The 14,611-nt window shown below is 45.5% G+C and overlaps 1 protein-coding gene across 2 annotated transcripts in view; it reads left to right on the top strand.

Moving 5' to 3' along the window:
- The window catches only part of bicd2 (BICD cargo adaptor 2), a gene marked incomplete at its 3' end in the record, with an annotated part of 34,015 nt that extends 31,668 nt beyond the window's left edge, over positions 1-2,347 (top strand). For both annotated transcript variants that reach the window (XM_079225747.1, XM_079225748.1), the window contains one exon: positions 1,978-2,347. In XM_079225747.1, the coding sequence (XP_079081873.1) occupies positions 1,978-2,347 (370 nt within the window). The remainder of the gene's footprint in view (positions 1-1,977) is intronic.
- Between the last annotated feature and the right edge of the window lie 12,264 nt (positions 2,348-14,611).

Here is a 14,611-nt window from a genome sequence, read left to right as displayed (position 1 = left end):
GGAAAAAAAAAACCCACACTCGCCCTGTCACCCCCCACGCAGGAGAGGCCGAGACCTCTGAAGGCGCACCGGCCCCCACCCTCACACTCACCCGCCGGCTCCCCGTCTCATACTGGGCTTAATGAAGCAGCGCTGATCCCCCATTGTCCGGGTGTGTGTCCCACTGGGAATCAAACTGCATACACACTGGAGAGCGTATGAATTATGTTTGTATGGTGGTCCGGCGAGGCCAGAGTTCAAGTTGCGCACAACCACGTGCGGCGCCACACACACGGCAACAACATCTGCGGTCGCTGGTGTTTTTCTTTTTGGTCTTTCTTTCTCAAGACAAGAAAGGGTTGAGGGGATTGAACTTCCTGTTGCAGCTTCTAGAAATAATCTAATTTGACTGGATTGGATAGAAGTTTACATACCAACCATAACATGACATCTAAGTTCAATCAGCCACTAACCACTGCAAAACAATAACACTCCATCTCACATGCCTGCTTAGAAAAGGACGGCTTCAGCAAACAACAGATGAACTGCATTACATAGTGAAGATGTCGGCTTTCTTGTGGTTATTCAAAGCATAAAAGAGCTTGTGAAGAGTCGCCACAGGTTGGGGTGTTCCCAAATAAAGTAAATACTTAAACGCCAGGTAGAGAAAGGAGAAAAGGGTGAGGCTAACACAGCAGTTCAAATATTTTCGAATTTCAAAGTACGGCGCTGCTGGCGAACACAACAACCTCCCTTTCTCCCTCCCTCCCTCCGTAGAGGAGTGTCAGTCATTACTGGAGAATGTCTGACGGCTTTGTCAGCAACACAGAAAGTAGGCATGACTAAGACGGGGAGAGAGAGAGAGTGACAGCAGCGAGGAGGCGATGGAGAGGGGAGGAAAAGAGAGGCTGGAGAGGCGAGATAAGAACCAGCAGAGAGGACGTGATTGAAAGAGATGAATGAGAGAGGGAGGTGATGAAAACCAGGAAACGGTTTAGCGAAGGAGAAAGGCATGAAAATGAAAGGAGAGCACGCCGACAGCAGATGGAGAGTGGAGATGTAGCCCCCCCCCCCCCCACCTCCAAAAAAATTCTTTGGGTGACCCACTTCCTGTACCTGTCCAGCCTTACAGCCCCCCCTCCCCCCAGAGAGATGGGTGATGATGTCGCAGTGCAGCACTACAGCTGCCATATTTAGTGCCAATGTGCACAGAGATGTGAGGCAGAAGAGATCGATTTAAAGTCTCACTCCGACTGGAAAAGTGGAGATCAGGTGTGAGCAGTATGATGAACCGTATCCCTCTCTCGCCCGACGTGGTTTATCTCCCTTCTCTGACTCTCCTCCTCAGGCTGTTGATGCACAGAAGGATCTGCTCAGTGACCCCTGGGTCAATGCTTTCATCCTATGTGTGTGTGTTATCTATTCTTAACTTCTGCCGCACATACACTCCTCATATTGTACGCTGAGACGTCTCCCCTGTTCATGAATGGTAGTTATACCATTCAACAGCATCCATATTAACCTCAAAACAGGCAGAAGCCATGAAGTTGAGCGTCAGATCTCTAAGCAAGAAAGTCGTCTCTAAATCTCATCAAACATCTGCTGAAATGACTCAAAAATGAGCCACGGTTGTTGATTTTTAGTTTGTGGAGTTTTGTTGAGCAATGGCTGATGAGATCATCAGTTGATGAGGATGCAGGAGCTCTTGCAAGTCTCTGCTGGTGCTGTGCTGTGTGGATCAATGGCGCCACCTGGTGGTGGCAAGAGAAACGCCAGGAGAAAGGTCACGGGGAAAGTCCTTGGGTTTCAGTTGTTTTAGTCTTGCAGCTCAGGTGTGCATATCATGGATGCAGTTGTAATAGCTGTAAAGCAAAGAAAAAAGACACTTTATCTCATTCGAGTGTAATTGGTGGTGTAAAAAAAATGCCGATATTCCTCACAAAAAACATGTTCCTGACTTTGCAGCTTTCTCTCGTCTTGTCTGTCCGTCTCTCGCAGGTGCGACGAGTACGTCGCCCAGCTGGATGAGATGCAGAGGCAGCTGGCCGCGGCGGAGGACGAGAAGAAGACGCTCAACTCCCTGCTGCGGATGGCCATCCAGCAGAAGCTGGCGCTGACTCAGCGCCTGGAGGACCTGGAGTTCGACCACGAGGAGACCCGGCGGGGCGGCACGGCCAGCCGGGTCAAGGCCCGCAGCAAGGCCGCCAGCGCCGCCGCCTCCACCCTCACCCTCGGCCACGCCCACGTAAGTCAGAGTCTCACCTGCTCTGGCACCGGCCGCCCCGAGCTCAACAGCGCCATGCCCAACGGCATCCTGGGAGGCCCGTCGGCTTTTTGCAGCGAGAAGTACAAGATCTACTGTGACTGAGAAGCGGCGGCCGAGAAGTCCGCAAGGGACCGCTGTGTACAGAGGGGAGGGCGGGGCCCCCGGGGGCCTCGGCCTCCCTGCCTTAGTGTTAAAGAGCCCCACTCGCTTAGCTCCCTGCGCTCCTCTAGGGACTAACCGGCTGCTCACGTGTGCTCCTGTAAACGCTTCGGGGAATGCAGATGTATGTACAGGTGTGCACTCGACGTTTGGACTGTAGTAGACATATATGGCATGTGGATTATAGGGGCCCCCCGGTTATATTGGGGGGGTTTTGTGGGTGTAATGGCGTGTCTATTCTTTCCTCTGTCACGGCGCTGTACGTATGACGTATAAGGTGGCGGCTTTTGTGCTTGTTTGTTCTGCCCCGCCCCCCCCCTGAGCGTTTTGTACGCGCTTTACGGGGGGGGGCGGGGCTTGTAAAGAAAGATGTCGACCTGACGGTTTTGTGTCTGTCGGCATTGGTGCTCCTTTAATAAAAAAAGCCCCCTTCTCTCTCTCTCTCCTCCTCCGTCCTGGGACCACCGCCTCGCCAGGACTGACCCGCGTCCAGCAGCCCACTGTCTAAATCAGGTCACTCTCGAGGAACAATGAACTTAAAACTAAAAATATATGCAATCTCCCTCTTGCTTTTCTAGCAACGGGGAGCACAGTGTGGTTCCACACAGAAATTGAAAAGTGGGTTTGCTTTGCTGCTGGTTTTTATAATGGAATTTCTCGGGCAGAAAAAGGAGCACCTGTGACCACAGGTGTTTTTTTTTTTTTAATTTCAGGATTATTTTAAAAGCTGTGACGCTTGCACACCAATACAATAGGGTCAGTAGAATCGCATGGCTTTGCAAGCTGAAAAACGCGTTTGAGCTTTTTTTTAAACTATTTTTTTAATACTGTTTTATATGTTGTACAAGTATGTGGATGTCCTGAACCGCAGGGCTCTGCATTGTGAAGAGAGGAGTTATTTGGTGTCTGGTGAAACGCAGGAGGGCTATTCCACGTGACCCGTTCCAGTTTGCGGTGGATTCTTTCTAGATTCATGCTAATCGCTCTACCACAACCCAAATTAAGTGCACTTTCAGTACGGGTGCCTCAGGTTCGATTACTGTGAACAGAGAGATACAATATAGTTTTGATTCAAAGGCGATTTCTTTTCTTTTTTTTTTAATCCTAGAAGAGCACAAATCAAGAAAGGAAAATGGAAAAAGGCACCCGCTCGTTCGTGCACAATGAAAATCTGCAAACGAAAAAGAAAAACGACCGCTCGGCAAAAGTGCCTGTCGACCCAAACGCTCGATCTTTCTGCTCTCTTCAGCCCCGTCCTCCCAAAAATCCCCACACACGTCTCCTCGCTCTATTTTTGGAAGATCGCTCCGAGCTCTCAAACCTGGCGTAAGAGGCCTACCCCCCCCCCCCCCCCCCCCCCACCCCCCTCTCCCCCCCACATGTCCCTAATCTGTGTCTTGTCGCCCCAAAATGACCTCCTCTCTTTTTAGATCGTCGGCAGCTTTGCTCCTCCCCCTCCCCCAAAAGCATCACCACTCACCCTTTAACTAGAGCCAGGAATTGTGGGGGAAGTTGCCCTCTGAGTATTTACGTCGGGTAACGTCCCCACATGCGCCGCGCTCCCGATATTTGCCTGTGTGTGTGTGTGTGTGTGTGTGTGTCAGCGTTTACGTGACGGGCCCTAGTGTGTGTATTATGGTTTCAACCTTTGCAAATAGAGGGTCTTTTTGTTCTAGTTTTCTGGTGTGTGAGGACAGAGCGAGTGACTTACTGTTTTTGTATCCACGATAGCTTTAACCCCTCGCAAGCTAACATTACGCAAATAGGAAAAGAAACTATGTATAAGTGGGGCTTGTGTTTTTTTAATAAATCCATGTACTGCTGGTGGATCATAGACAATTAGCTTTATGATGCCAAAAAGCAGGGTTGATGAGCAGATCCTGCAAGATTGATCAAATTATGCGTTTTCTACTATGCTATATATTTAAAAAAATCTATATTCTTAATATGATCATGTTCAGGTTATAGTCTTGCAGGATCCTATACTACAGTGTTCCTCCCTCTCGGGCGTAAACGAGGGGGAGCTCAATTATTCGGCGGAGAACGGAGTCAACCCTGCTTGAGCGTGCATCCGTAAACTATCACACACACGCCTCCTTTGAGAGGCCGGTCACTCTTTGAGTTTGAGATTCACTGAACTTACAAGTGTGATGTACATTCTTTGTATCGGTTTGCGCTGATGGAGAACTCCTCGCGTTGTAAACCAGCTCCAGAGAGGAGAGGAGAGGAGATAAGGAAGCCAAACATGCTGGTGGAGGAAGCCAGATGTCTGGCTGAGAGCTGACTCTCAGACTGTGGGGGAGAGAAACAAGAATCCAGGGAGAAACTCCTGGTAATCTTTGAAGGAAACATTTTTAAAAAAAAGACGTTGATTCAAATTAGTTGAGCTTCTAGCCCCTCCCCCTTGTCCTTATATAGGCTCTAGGGTGGGATTGGGACTCGAACCCGTCTCCTTCTTAAAGATGAAATTCCCACGTCGCTCCGATTAGCTTAAAAAAAAAAAACTCTGTCTGGCTCATCTGCTGTCCCAACAGACCGCCACCTACTAAGCTCCTCCTACCTCGGCCTGCAGGCTCCTCCCACGTCACTTTTTTTAGACATTTTACCACCTGATGCATCAAGTTCCTGATTCACAGTAGGCCTGCATGTCGACCCATTCTCCATTAACCTGCACGGCTCATGGGAGGAAAAAGAAAACCTCTTTGTTGCCCCCTGGTGGCGGGACGAGGCTCTGCATGCTCGTGAGTCGTTGGCTTCCTGCCTGCGGCTGCAGGACTTCCTAACCCGGCTCCCGTTGCTTTGACTAACTTACTGACTAACTAGCTCTAAATTGACAAATAATGCTGATTACTGTTTTTTGTTTTTTTGCAGTAAATTACATGTAGTTCCGCGTGGACGACGAAGTGCCGACACAAGGTCCCTTCTCACCGCTGTTTGAGTTCGCACTAATTTGGACTTGAATGCTAAACAAAAGAAATAACACTGATTTCCGGGCGAATAAATTGAGCTGCATTTTTTTTTAAAGTGACACTTTTGCGTGCTGCTGCTGCTGGAAGCCAATTTCTCACAGGTCCAATGAACCGTGCGTTAAGTGCGAGCTTGTGATTGGCTGATCGAACCCTCCAATGAGAAGCCAGGGGGACACGGGGTCTGGTTTCATCTGTTTTGTTTTTTGTTCCAGTTTATTTATGTTTTTAATCTGTGCACTTTCATTATATAGGATTATAACAGACTATTATTAACCTGTAGGAAAGCGTGGTAGTTCTATGGTTTGTGAGTAATTCAGCATCGGTTATAAAACTATTATAGGATTCAAACGTCCTCCTGAATAATCTGAATTTAAATAACAAATTACTCGAAAAGGCTCCACAAACCACAGACCTGCTGTTATGACTTTATCCTCCAGATGTTATCCATCAAATAATCGTGTTTTCAGTTGTTTTGTTACACCATATGTTAAGCTGTTTTTCTTCCACTGCCATGTTCTATATACGGAAAAAGAAAAGAAATCCAGGGTGATCTAATTCTGGCTTTTTTTTTCTTGTATTTATTATTCCTAGGAATAGTTCGAAATAACACAATGAAACTTGACAAACGCTCTGACTCGCATAGGTAAGTTGTGTTTCGGGGAGGGGGGGGGAATAAAAACTATTTGAGTGGTATGATATGCTTTTCCTCACTTCTTACCGAGGGCGTTCCACTGAAACGGGATCACTGGCCGCCAGAATTCTCTGCAAGCGCTACAATTAAATTCCAAATTGGAATTGTTTCATTCTCTCTTCGTTTATCGTGCCAAATCTTGGTGCACCGTTTGGGTTGAAAAGAACGGAGACAAACCGCCACTGAGGGAGGTGTAGTTGGGGGAGGCTTTGTTTTTTTTGGTTTGTTTAGCTCTTCGTTTCTGACCAGTAGTGCCTTTCATTGTTTCAAGGGAGAATCTTAGACTAGTATTTAATGTTTTAACCTGATTTCCTTTTTAGTTTTTTTTTGTATATCGGTGAGGACTTCGGGTTCAAAATGACTGTGAGCAGCAATAAGTGCAAAAAGATAGTTTGGAAATTTGCTCAATTAAACTGAAATTGTATTGAATTCTGCAGGTCAGTGATCCCACTCATTTAAATTCAGGGGTATTAAGAAAAGTTTTTTTTTTTTTTTATCAAACTTTGGGAACCAAATGAAATCCCTTTGGCCTCAAAATGCTCGGAGCGTCGTTAATGCTCTGCAGCAGATTGGTGTATTATTGGAACCATCTCCGCATCTCTAGCTCTGTTTGGTGAAGGTAATGTGATATCAATAGTATTGTTGAAGAAATGTGCAGAGGGCGCATTTTCTCTTTTTGTCTAATTTGAGTTTTTGTTTGTTTTTTATTATTATTATTATTATCTTCTTTTTTTTTTTTTACATCTTTGAGCATTATGTTTTCAGGAAACAGAAAACAAAAATAAGCATCAACAAGCTTGAATAGTGCCATTACAGCCAATGCTTGTTTGTTGAGGCGTTAAAAGGTAACAATATGGACGGGAAGCGAGGAAATAAAAGTGCAATTCAGGTAACGTTTTACATTTTCAATAAGAGGAAAAACTAAGTTTTCTGTTTGCTGGAAGCGATAGCGTTGTGATAATACAATTAGCTGTGCAAACTTTATATTGTCATATTGTGTTTCAGTATTGATCCATAATGAGAGTTTGATATCTTTATATGAAATAATGACTTCACCTGTACGTTGGTATGTATTTGAATTGTCATGCAGTACTGTATTCTTATCAATGATGTGCATTACGATTAGTGGCATATTGATTACAGCTATATGTCATATGCATGTTTCCCAGTCATGGGACCTTTACACAGGAATGAAAACAAACAAGTTAAACTTTGGAGAGGGTGTTAAAAAAAAAAAATGGAAGAGGAAAAACAAACCAAGACGAGTTTAGTCTGACGTATTACTGCTGAAATAACCCGATGGAAGTGTTTTGATTGTTTTCAGTAGAATCTGTGTAACGGTAGTCATGCTGGCTAAAAAATAAAAAAAATAATAAAAAAATGTGACTTCCGGTGTTGTTATTTATAGCTCCGCAGCAGATGAAGGGTTAACCAGGGAAGGGGATGCTCAGAGTGTTCCCAGCTGGAAGCCGGGGGACTTCCCAGCTGTCTGAGCGGCTCCAGGACATGATCACATTTCACACAATGCACAAAAACATTTCCACTATCTACCCCCACTCTTCTCTTTTCTGTTTTCTCTGCTGTCTCGCTTAAACCTCTCTCCCTCCCTCTCCATCTCTTTTCCTTCCCTTCCCTTTCTGGAGATACTCCCACGCGCCAATCGGAGCCAGTTTCTTATGACCTCTGCTGCACCCGGCACTTCCTGTCCGGGCCCTGGAGGCCGGCGTCTCTGCCCAATTAATGAAAGCAGTGAGTTCACAATGGAGGAGAAATGCTGCTGCTGCTGCTGCTGCTGCTGGGCTCTGTGTAAAAACAACCCGTGGTGAATTTAAATATATTCTTTCAGCTTTCAAACGTTGGATGAATTCTTGCCAGGACTGATGTGCTCATGCAAATAAAAGTCATTTTTAATATGTGTCTTAATTTAAATTAACACAGCAATAAGAAGCAAAGACTTCAATAACAAAGGATGAAATATTAGAATATCCCACGAAGGTACATATATATGCATGTTTTCATACGAGGCATCCTGGAATTGTCTGGACTCTTTATTTTTTTTTTTGTCTTAGGTTTAAAAAAAAGTCTAAATTCAAAGCTGAATGTTTTGCAATTCTTTTTTTTTACTAGTTTTCCCACACACTTTATTTTGCAACATGTGACCTCCATGTGTTGCAAATGACTGCTTGGTTATTGGTTAGTTCTTTTTGGTTATTATGACAAGGAAATATACACAAAAAAACAGCCTCACACCCCCATTTGTAATCTTGTGTATGTTTATATACACAGAGGGACACACACTCCTGGTTGGGAGCTGCTGATTGTATGTATTCACACCAGAATGAGCTGACCTTTTAAATTGCTCTTATGGAAACCACTCCGGCACAGTTCCATACATTAAAGAGCAAGTTTGTCATCCTTAAACCATTTCACCTGTTTGGCCCAAAGGGGCCGCCATCTTTAATTTATCACACCGCACCTCTAATCGGTTTCCTATTCGACCAAACAGAGATTTACTAGAGAAAATAAGACAATATAACATACAAATTGAATTTCATCTTGACTGAGCCTGAACAGCTAAATGGTACCGTGCCCAATATAGTTCAACAAAACACTTCTTAAACACTTACTCCAGTAATTTAGTATTATTTTTTAAATATATATATATATATAGTCCTTTTTTTAATCTAAATCTTATAATCTTATAAAAAATATATTAAAAAAAAACATAAATCAGTAAAAAGCAACCAATAAAACTGATTTATTCAGTATTGTCCTTCCATATAGTTAGTGGGACAAAACAAATGACAAATTTAAAAAATCTAAATCAAAAATTTAGGCCGCAGATACCAAGATGTCCTAACTTTTAGTCTGTATATTGGGTCAAGTGCAACAGGGTTGGGTCATCAGGGTTATTCCTTATATTTTTTTACAGACATAACATAACACAGCATCTCAGCTCCAGTAATGAGAACACTTCCCACCTCTCAACAGCTCCACTATTAACCTCTCAGGAATCCCAACATCCTGGAATCCACTGCATTAATTGACACCAACACATTGTACAGTGGAACCAGCCATGGACCGCGTGCCTCCCTTGATTGAAATTGAATGGCAGAGTATTAATGAGAGCCAGCAGGCATGAGGTCAAGTCGCTGATGACATCACCGGAGCCACAGCGGAGCCCTTTGTTGGTGCCAGTCTCCTCTTATATCCTCCCCACCCATGGGCTCCACTGGAAATATGGGTCAGTGGGATTCAGTCCATGGCATCAGTCGTGCTCTATTAATATGCAGGTGCTGTGTGTGTGTGTGTGTGTGTGTGTGGCAGCTGTTTTGAATCACAGCTGCTGCGCTATTAGGTTTCACCACATGGGGTCCCTATAGTACAGTTGCTGACATCTTCATGAGCAGGCCTGGGCTCCTTAAAAAAAAAAAGTGACTTCAAGGTTTGGCCTTAAAACAAAGAAAGATAGAGAAACAAGCTCACAAAGAGCCTTATTTATGTGCATCATGTGATGGATCCACGTGGATCCTGAAGGGAGGGGACGCTGCAGATCAGCTGATCTACCACACATTGCCTCACGTGGCTGTTGCGCTCGAGTACACACACACACACACACACACACACACACACACACGTGAGCTCAGCCTGGCGGCGCGTGAGAGACATTCCTCAGCCCTGACAGTGGACGCGCAGGGCGTGAGGCGTCCTCCCATCTAAACTGTGACTCATGCATCATCTCCCTCAAGGCCCTGGCGGCATCGGGTAACAGACGAGGTGTTGATTGAATCAGTGCGAGGCTTCAATTTACACCTGAAGTGAATGAACATATAAGACTGGCACCCCTGGGCTGGAGTGTGTGATTGGCGCATTTTACACCATGAAGGTTTTCAGATGGTTTTTACCTCATCTCACACTTATCTGTGTCGAATTTCACACCTGTATCTCATCTGCCACTCGATTTCCCTCCTCTGTTAATCCTGATTGTGTTCCTTCATATCTTCCTCCTGTGTCTGGCCTCCTTTCCTCTCCTCCCTCTCGCTGTGGTTTCACTCTGTGGAAGTCTGTGAGGAGGAGGATGTATCCCAGGGGCCAGTTTGGTGTTCTGCTTTCTGTGGACCACCAATGCATGGTCTATTTAAAACAGGAGTTCAGTCATCCACAAAACATCCACAAAATCGGCCTCTCAGACTCTGCAGTGGACATGTTCACAATGTTTCACTAAAGCGAAAAGAATCAAAGCTAAATGTGTGCGCGGCTTCTATTTTTGAACGAGCAAAATGAGAGTCATGTTTTTGCAGATTATGCAATTAGAGAGTCAGAGAGCCAGTACAAATGAGGGAAGAGGTGATTTATAGACGCGGCTTATTAGAGAGGAGGAGCGGGTCAATGGAGAGTGGCCTTTCGCCTGGCGAGCAGCCAGGCGGGGAGGCTTCATCACTGGAGACCCTGCTGCGGTCTGTGCAGAAGGAAAGCGTGCAGCAACAAAGGGGGTTAATGATGCGGAGAAGAGTCAAAGTGTGCATGCTTCCAAAAGATTTTTTTTGGGGGGGGGAGACCAGATATAGAGAGACTCAGAGAGCTGTTAGGAGGGTTGGAGGCCACACAGCTGTGCTCATGAAGATTCCCTTCGCATCACTGAGGAAAATATAAGCAATTAAAAGTTCTGCTTTCTGAGCTTTCTTGTGTGAAAGCCCAGAAGCATTATCAGCAAAACTTTACTTAACTTAAAGGATATGTTAATAAGAAGCTCTCTTTGTGTGTGTGTTGTTTTCAAAAGTAAAAGTGTTTATTCTGAAGACAACAGGCTGATGCATTATTAAATATGATATTATTGGACTGATCGATGCACAAGTATCATCTTACTGTTGCAGCGTGAGGAGGAGCTCGTCAGGGTTTGGTCTTTGGGAACATTTAAGGGTGTCATGATGATGATTAATAAAGTGTTGGAGAGAAGACAAAGCAAAAAACCTGCTCCACACATTTCTTTTAATGTTTTGGACTTTTCTCTAATCTTGTTTTTCTTTTTTTGGGGGGGTGAAGTATCTCTTTGGTCCTCAAACAGCTATTTAAATGAAACCAGCTCAGAAATTTGGAGGCAAAATCACTTCTTTTTTTTTGCAGAAATGCAAACAACTCATCTGAAACACGACCAGCGGCACCTTATCGTGACTCACGAGCCAAAACAGTTGGTAAAACTTTACTTTAACAATGCTTCATATTTGATGCACTTATAATGTGTTTTTTAATGCAGAATAAAGTAAAGTAGTGGCCTAAACTATAGCTGATAACTGTAGTGGGGTAGAAAAGAACAATGTATTATACAGCTCAAAAAAGTAGTGTCTCAAACCTGTTCTTAAGATTCAAGATATATATATTTTTCTTATTGTCATATGCACAGACAACAGGCAGTTATTCTGTACAATGAAAAGCTTATTTTGCTGCGTCCTCCTAGCACAGAATTACAATAAACTTTAAGGAAAAAAATCAAATCAAATAAACTTAAGGCAAAAAATAAAAATAAGGCACAAAATATAGTGACAGTATCCAAAGTATGGCCGTGACATGAATGAAGTCACTTAAGCACTTGAGTAAACAAGACACCTCTAATGGTGAAGATCTACACCTCTTCTAAATAGTAACATGCATCCTCCTGCCCTCAGACTTTGAACTTTGCATAAACAGGACAATACACACGGGACGGAAAACACCATTTTATGACCACAACGATGTGCAAATTCAACATTTGTTTGGTTCGTCCTCATTACTGCACAGTGAACTCCCAGAGGCAGCTGACTGCCTCCATTCAGCTGGCTGGAGACTCAAGATAATCAATTAAAAGATGAGGAGAAAAGCCTGAGCAGTGACATGGAAATACAGCGCCAGTTAGTATTCCAGTTCCAGGCTCCCTCTTTCTCTCTGTCTCTTCTAACAGGCAGCTGTGGAGATTTCAAAGAAAAGAGCCATCTCTTGAAGTAGGCCTCATCCTTTTACATGACTCCACGTGACAGCCCATGTCATGCCTCTGTGCGGATGGGCTTAAAAAAGCCATGGCACGAAAAAAAAGACAGAAGACTTTGAAGTAGATGTGTATTAAGTCGACTTGGCGGCAAGTTGAACGTTAAAATATCACATTAACTTGCTTATTTAACCATATTTTCATAGGAGCGTTCACAATCAATGAATGGGGGTTTTGTCGTGCTCGCGCCTCGCATCGGGAGCGCGCATTTCTCTCTCTCTCTCTCTCTCTCTCTCTCTCTCTCTCTCTCTCTCTCCAGCGACACAGAAAAGCGAGTTCAGTTTCAGGAGAGGGAGGAGAAAGCACTACATGGAGGACTACAGCGCTCTCATTCTGCACACACACACACACACACCCACACACACACACACACACACACACACACACACACACACACACACACACATGAATGACCCGGGCCAAGGCTCTCGCGTCCGTGAGGAAACCATGAAGTGTCCTTAGTCCGCGCGTGTGTGTGTGTGCGCGCGCGCTTTCTTTATTTTTTTTATTTTTTGCAGCTTTATCTGCGAACAGGAAAAGGGGGATCAGAAGTGGAGACGCTCCTCTTGAGTTCAGTCCCCCCTCCTCCTCCTCCTCCCTCACCCCGCCAGCCTCGGATACTGTCGCCAGTTTTCTCCTTGGGAAAAAAGCTCCGGATTCCGCAGAGAAAGCGCGCAGAGGAACTTTGTGCAGGATGCAGGGGGTTTCGGCTACTGGTGAGTGTGACGCGCTCCGCTTATGAAGCCGAGTCTTCTTCTACTTCTCTGTCCTCTTATAAACCCTCCACGGGTTTTCTTAAGTTTCCAAATGGCCACACGGCGTTGCCTTTGCGCACAGAGTTTGAATTCCGCAATGCTTTCGCCAGCTGTCAGCGGGCAGCTGCGGGGATCTGAACCCTCCTCCTCCCGGACTCTCGCTCCGGCGCACCGTGAGGAGTTTGTTTGGGTGTTTGGGGGCCGCGGCGAGAATAGGAGCCCAAAAAAACCCCAGAGAGAAGGACCTCACATAGCCCCCCTACACACACACACACACACACGCACACACACACACACTCACTCACACACACACTCACATACACACATTGTATTTGAACACATCACACACATCTGTATAGTTAAAATGTGACCTGAAATCCAACAATGATTTGAATAGATTTGATCATCAGAAGAGGCGTCATTCATCCACCTCACTAGTGTGTGTGTGTGTGTTTAATGCAGAGCTTGCGTGTGTGTGCGTGTGTGTGTGTGTGTGTGTGTGTGTGTGTGTGTGTGTGTGTGTGTGTGTCCCTTTGGGGAATGGGATTCGTGTTGAGGACAGAAAGTGTGTGTGTGTGTGTGTGTTTAATGCAGAGCTTGTGAGTGTGAGGAGTGTGAGTGTGTGAGTTTGTGTGAGTGTGTGTGTGTGTGTGTGTGTGTGTGTGTGTGTGTGTGTGTGTGTGTGTGTGTGTGGTTTCCTCCTCTGCACTACTGTGTAATAATGTGTGATTGTGACGGTTTGCGGTGTGATTAAGAGATGCACCTCTCCTACCACAATCAACAAAGGAGCGGATCATTGTGTGTGTGTGTGTGTGTGTGTGTGTGTGTGTGTGTGTGTGTGTGTGTGTGTGTGTGTCTCTCTGTCTGTGTCTGTAGTCCCGTATCGGCTGACCACAATGAGTTACTGTGAGAAGCAAACTCCTTTTGGAAATATTCGGCTAAATCTCAAGATCTCTCGCCTCACAAATAAAGTGCTAGCATGCAGACAAAGAAGAAGGGTGTGTGTGTGTGTGTGTGTGTGTGTGTGGGGGGGGGGGGGGGGGTCGAGATGGAGGGCTGATGGGATGATATCAGCTGCAGAGAGGTGAGCTATGCAGAGAGAGAGAGGAGAGTGTGTTTGTTGTGAGGCTCGGGGGAGGAATCGATCTGCCGTCCTCCTGGCTGACTTTCTTTTTTCCGGCAGTCCAGCGGTGCATCGCTTCTCTCCCACACACACACACACACACACACACACACACACACACACACACACACACACACACACACACACGTTCCCAAGGCCTCGCTCTTTTTCTGTTTTTCTGTTCTGCAGTTCCCTCTTTCTCTCCCACACTGTCCCAGATCAATCTCTCTGCCTGCCTTTAACCCTCCCCCTCACACACACACACACACGCACACACACACACACACACACACACACACACACACACACACACACACACACACACACACACACACACACACACACAGATGAAATACATCTAATTATTTCTCTTTTCTGAAGATCCCTCAACTCTATTCCTTCCTCCAAATGCATGTGTTGGTGTTTACAGTGGGAGGGGCCTAAGGGTCAAAAGGGTCGTAGGGCCGCTCGCATCAAATCATCCGAATCATCTCCTTAAATACACATCACAAACACACGATGGATGGCATTGTTTCCAACTCCCGTGAACTTTATTCCTGACAGACTTCACTCTCCGAATGTCTATCTCCCCCTCCCCCACACCTCCCCCACCTCCCCACCACAGATGCGGGACAGTGGTGGTCCTCGTG

This window comes from Taurulus bubalis, assembly GCF_910589615.1.
Source record: "Taurulus bubalis genome assembly, chromosome: 11".
NCBI lineage: Eukaryota > Metazoa > Chordata > Actinopteri > Perciformes > Cottidae > Taurulus > Taurulus bubalis.
This window is presented reverse-complemented; position numbering and strand designations above follow the sequence as displayed.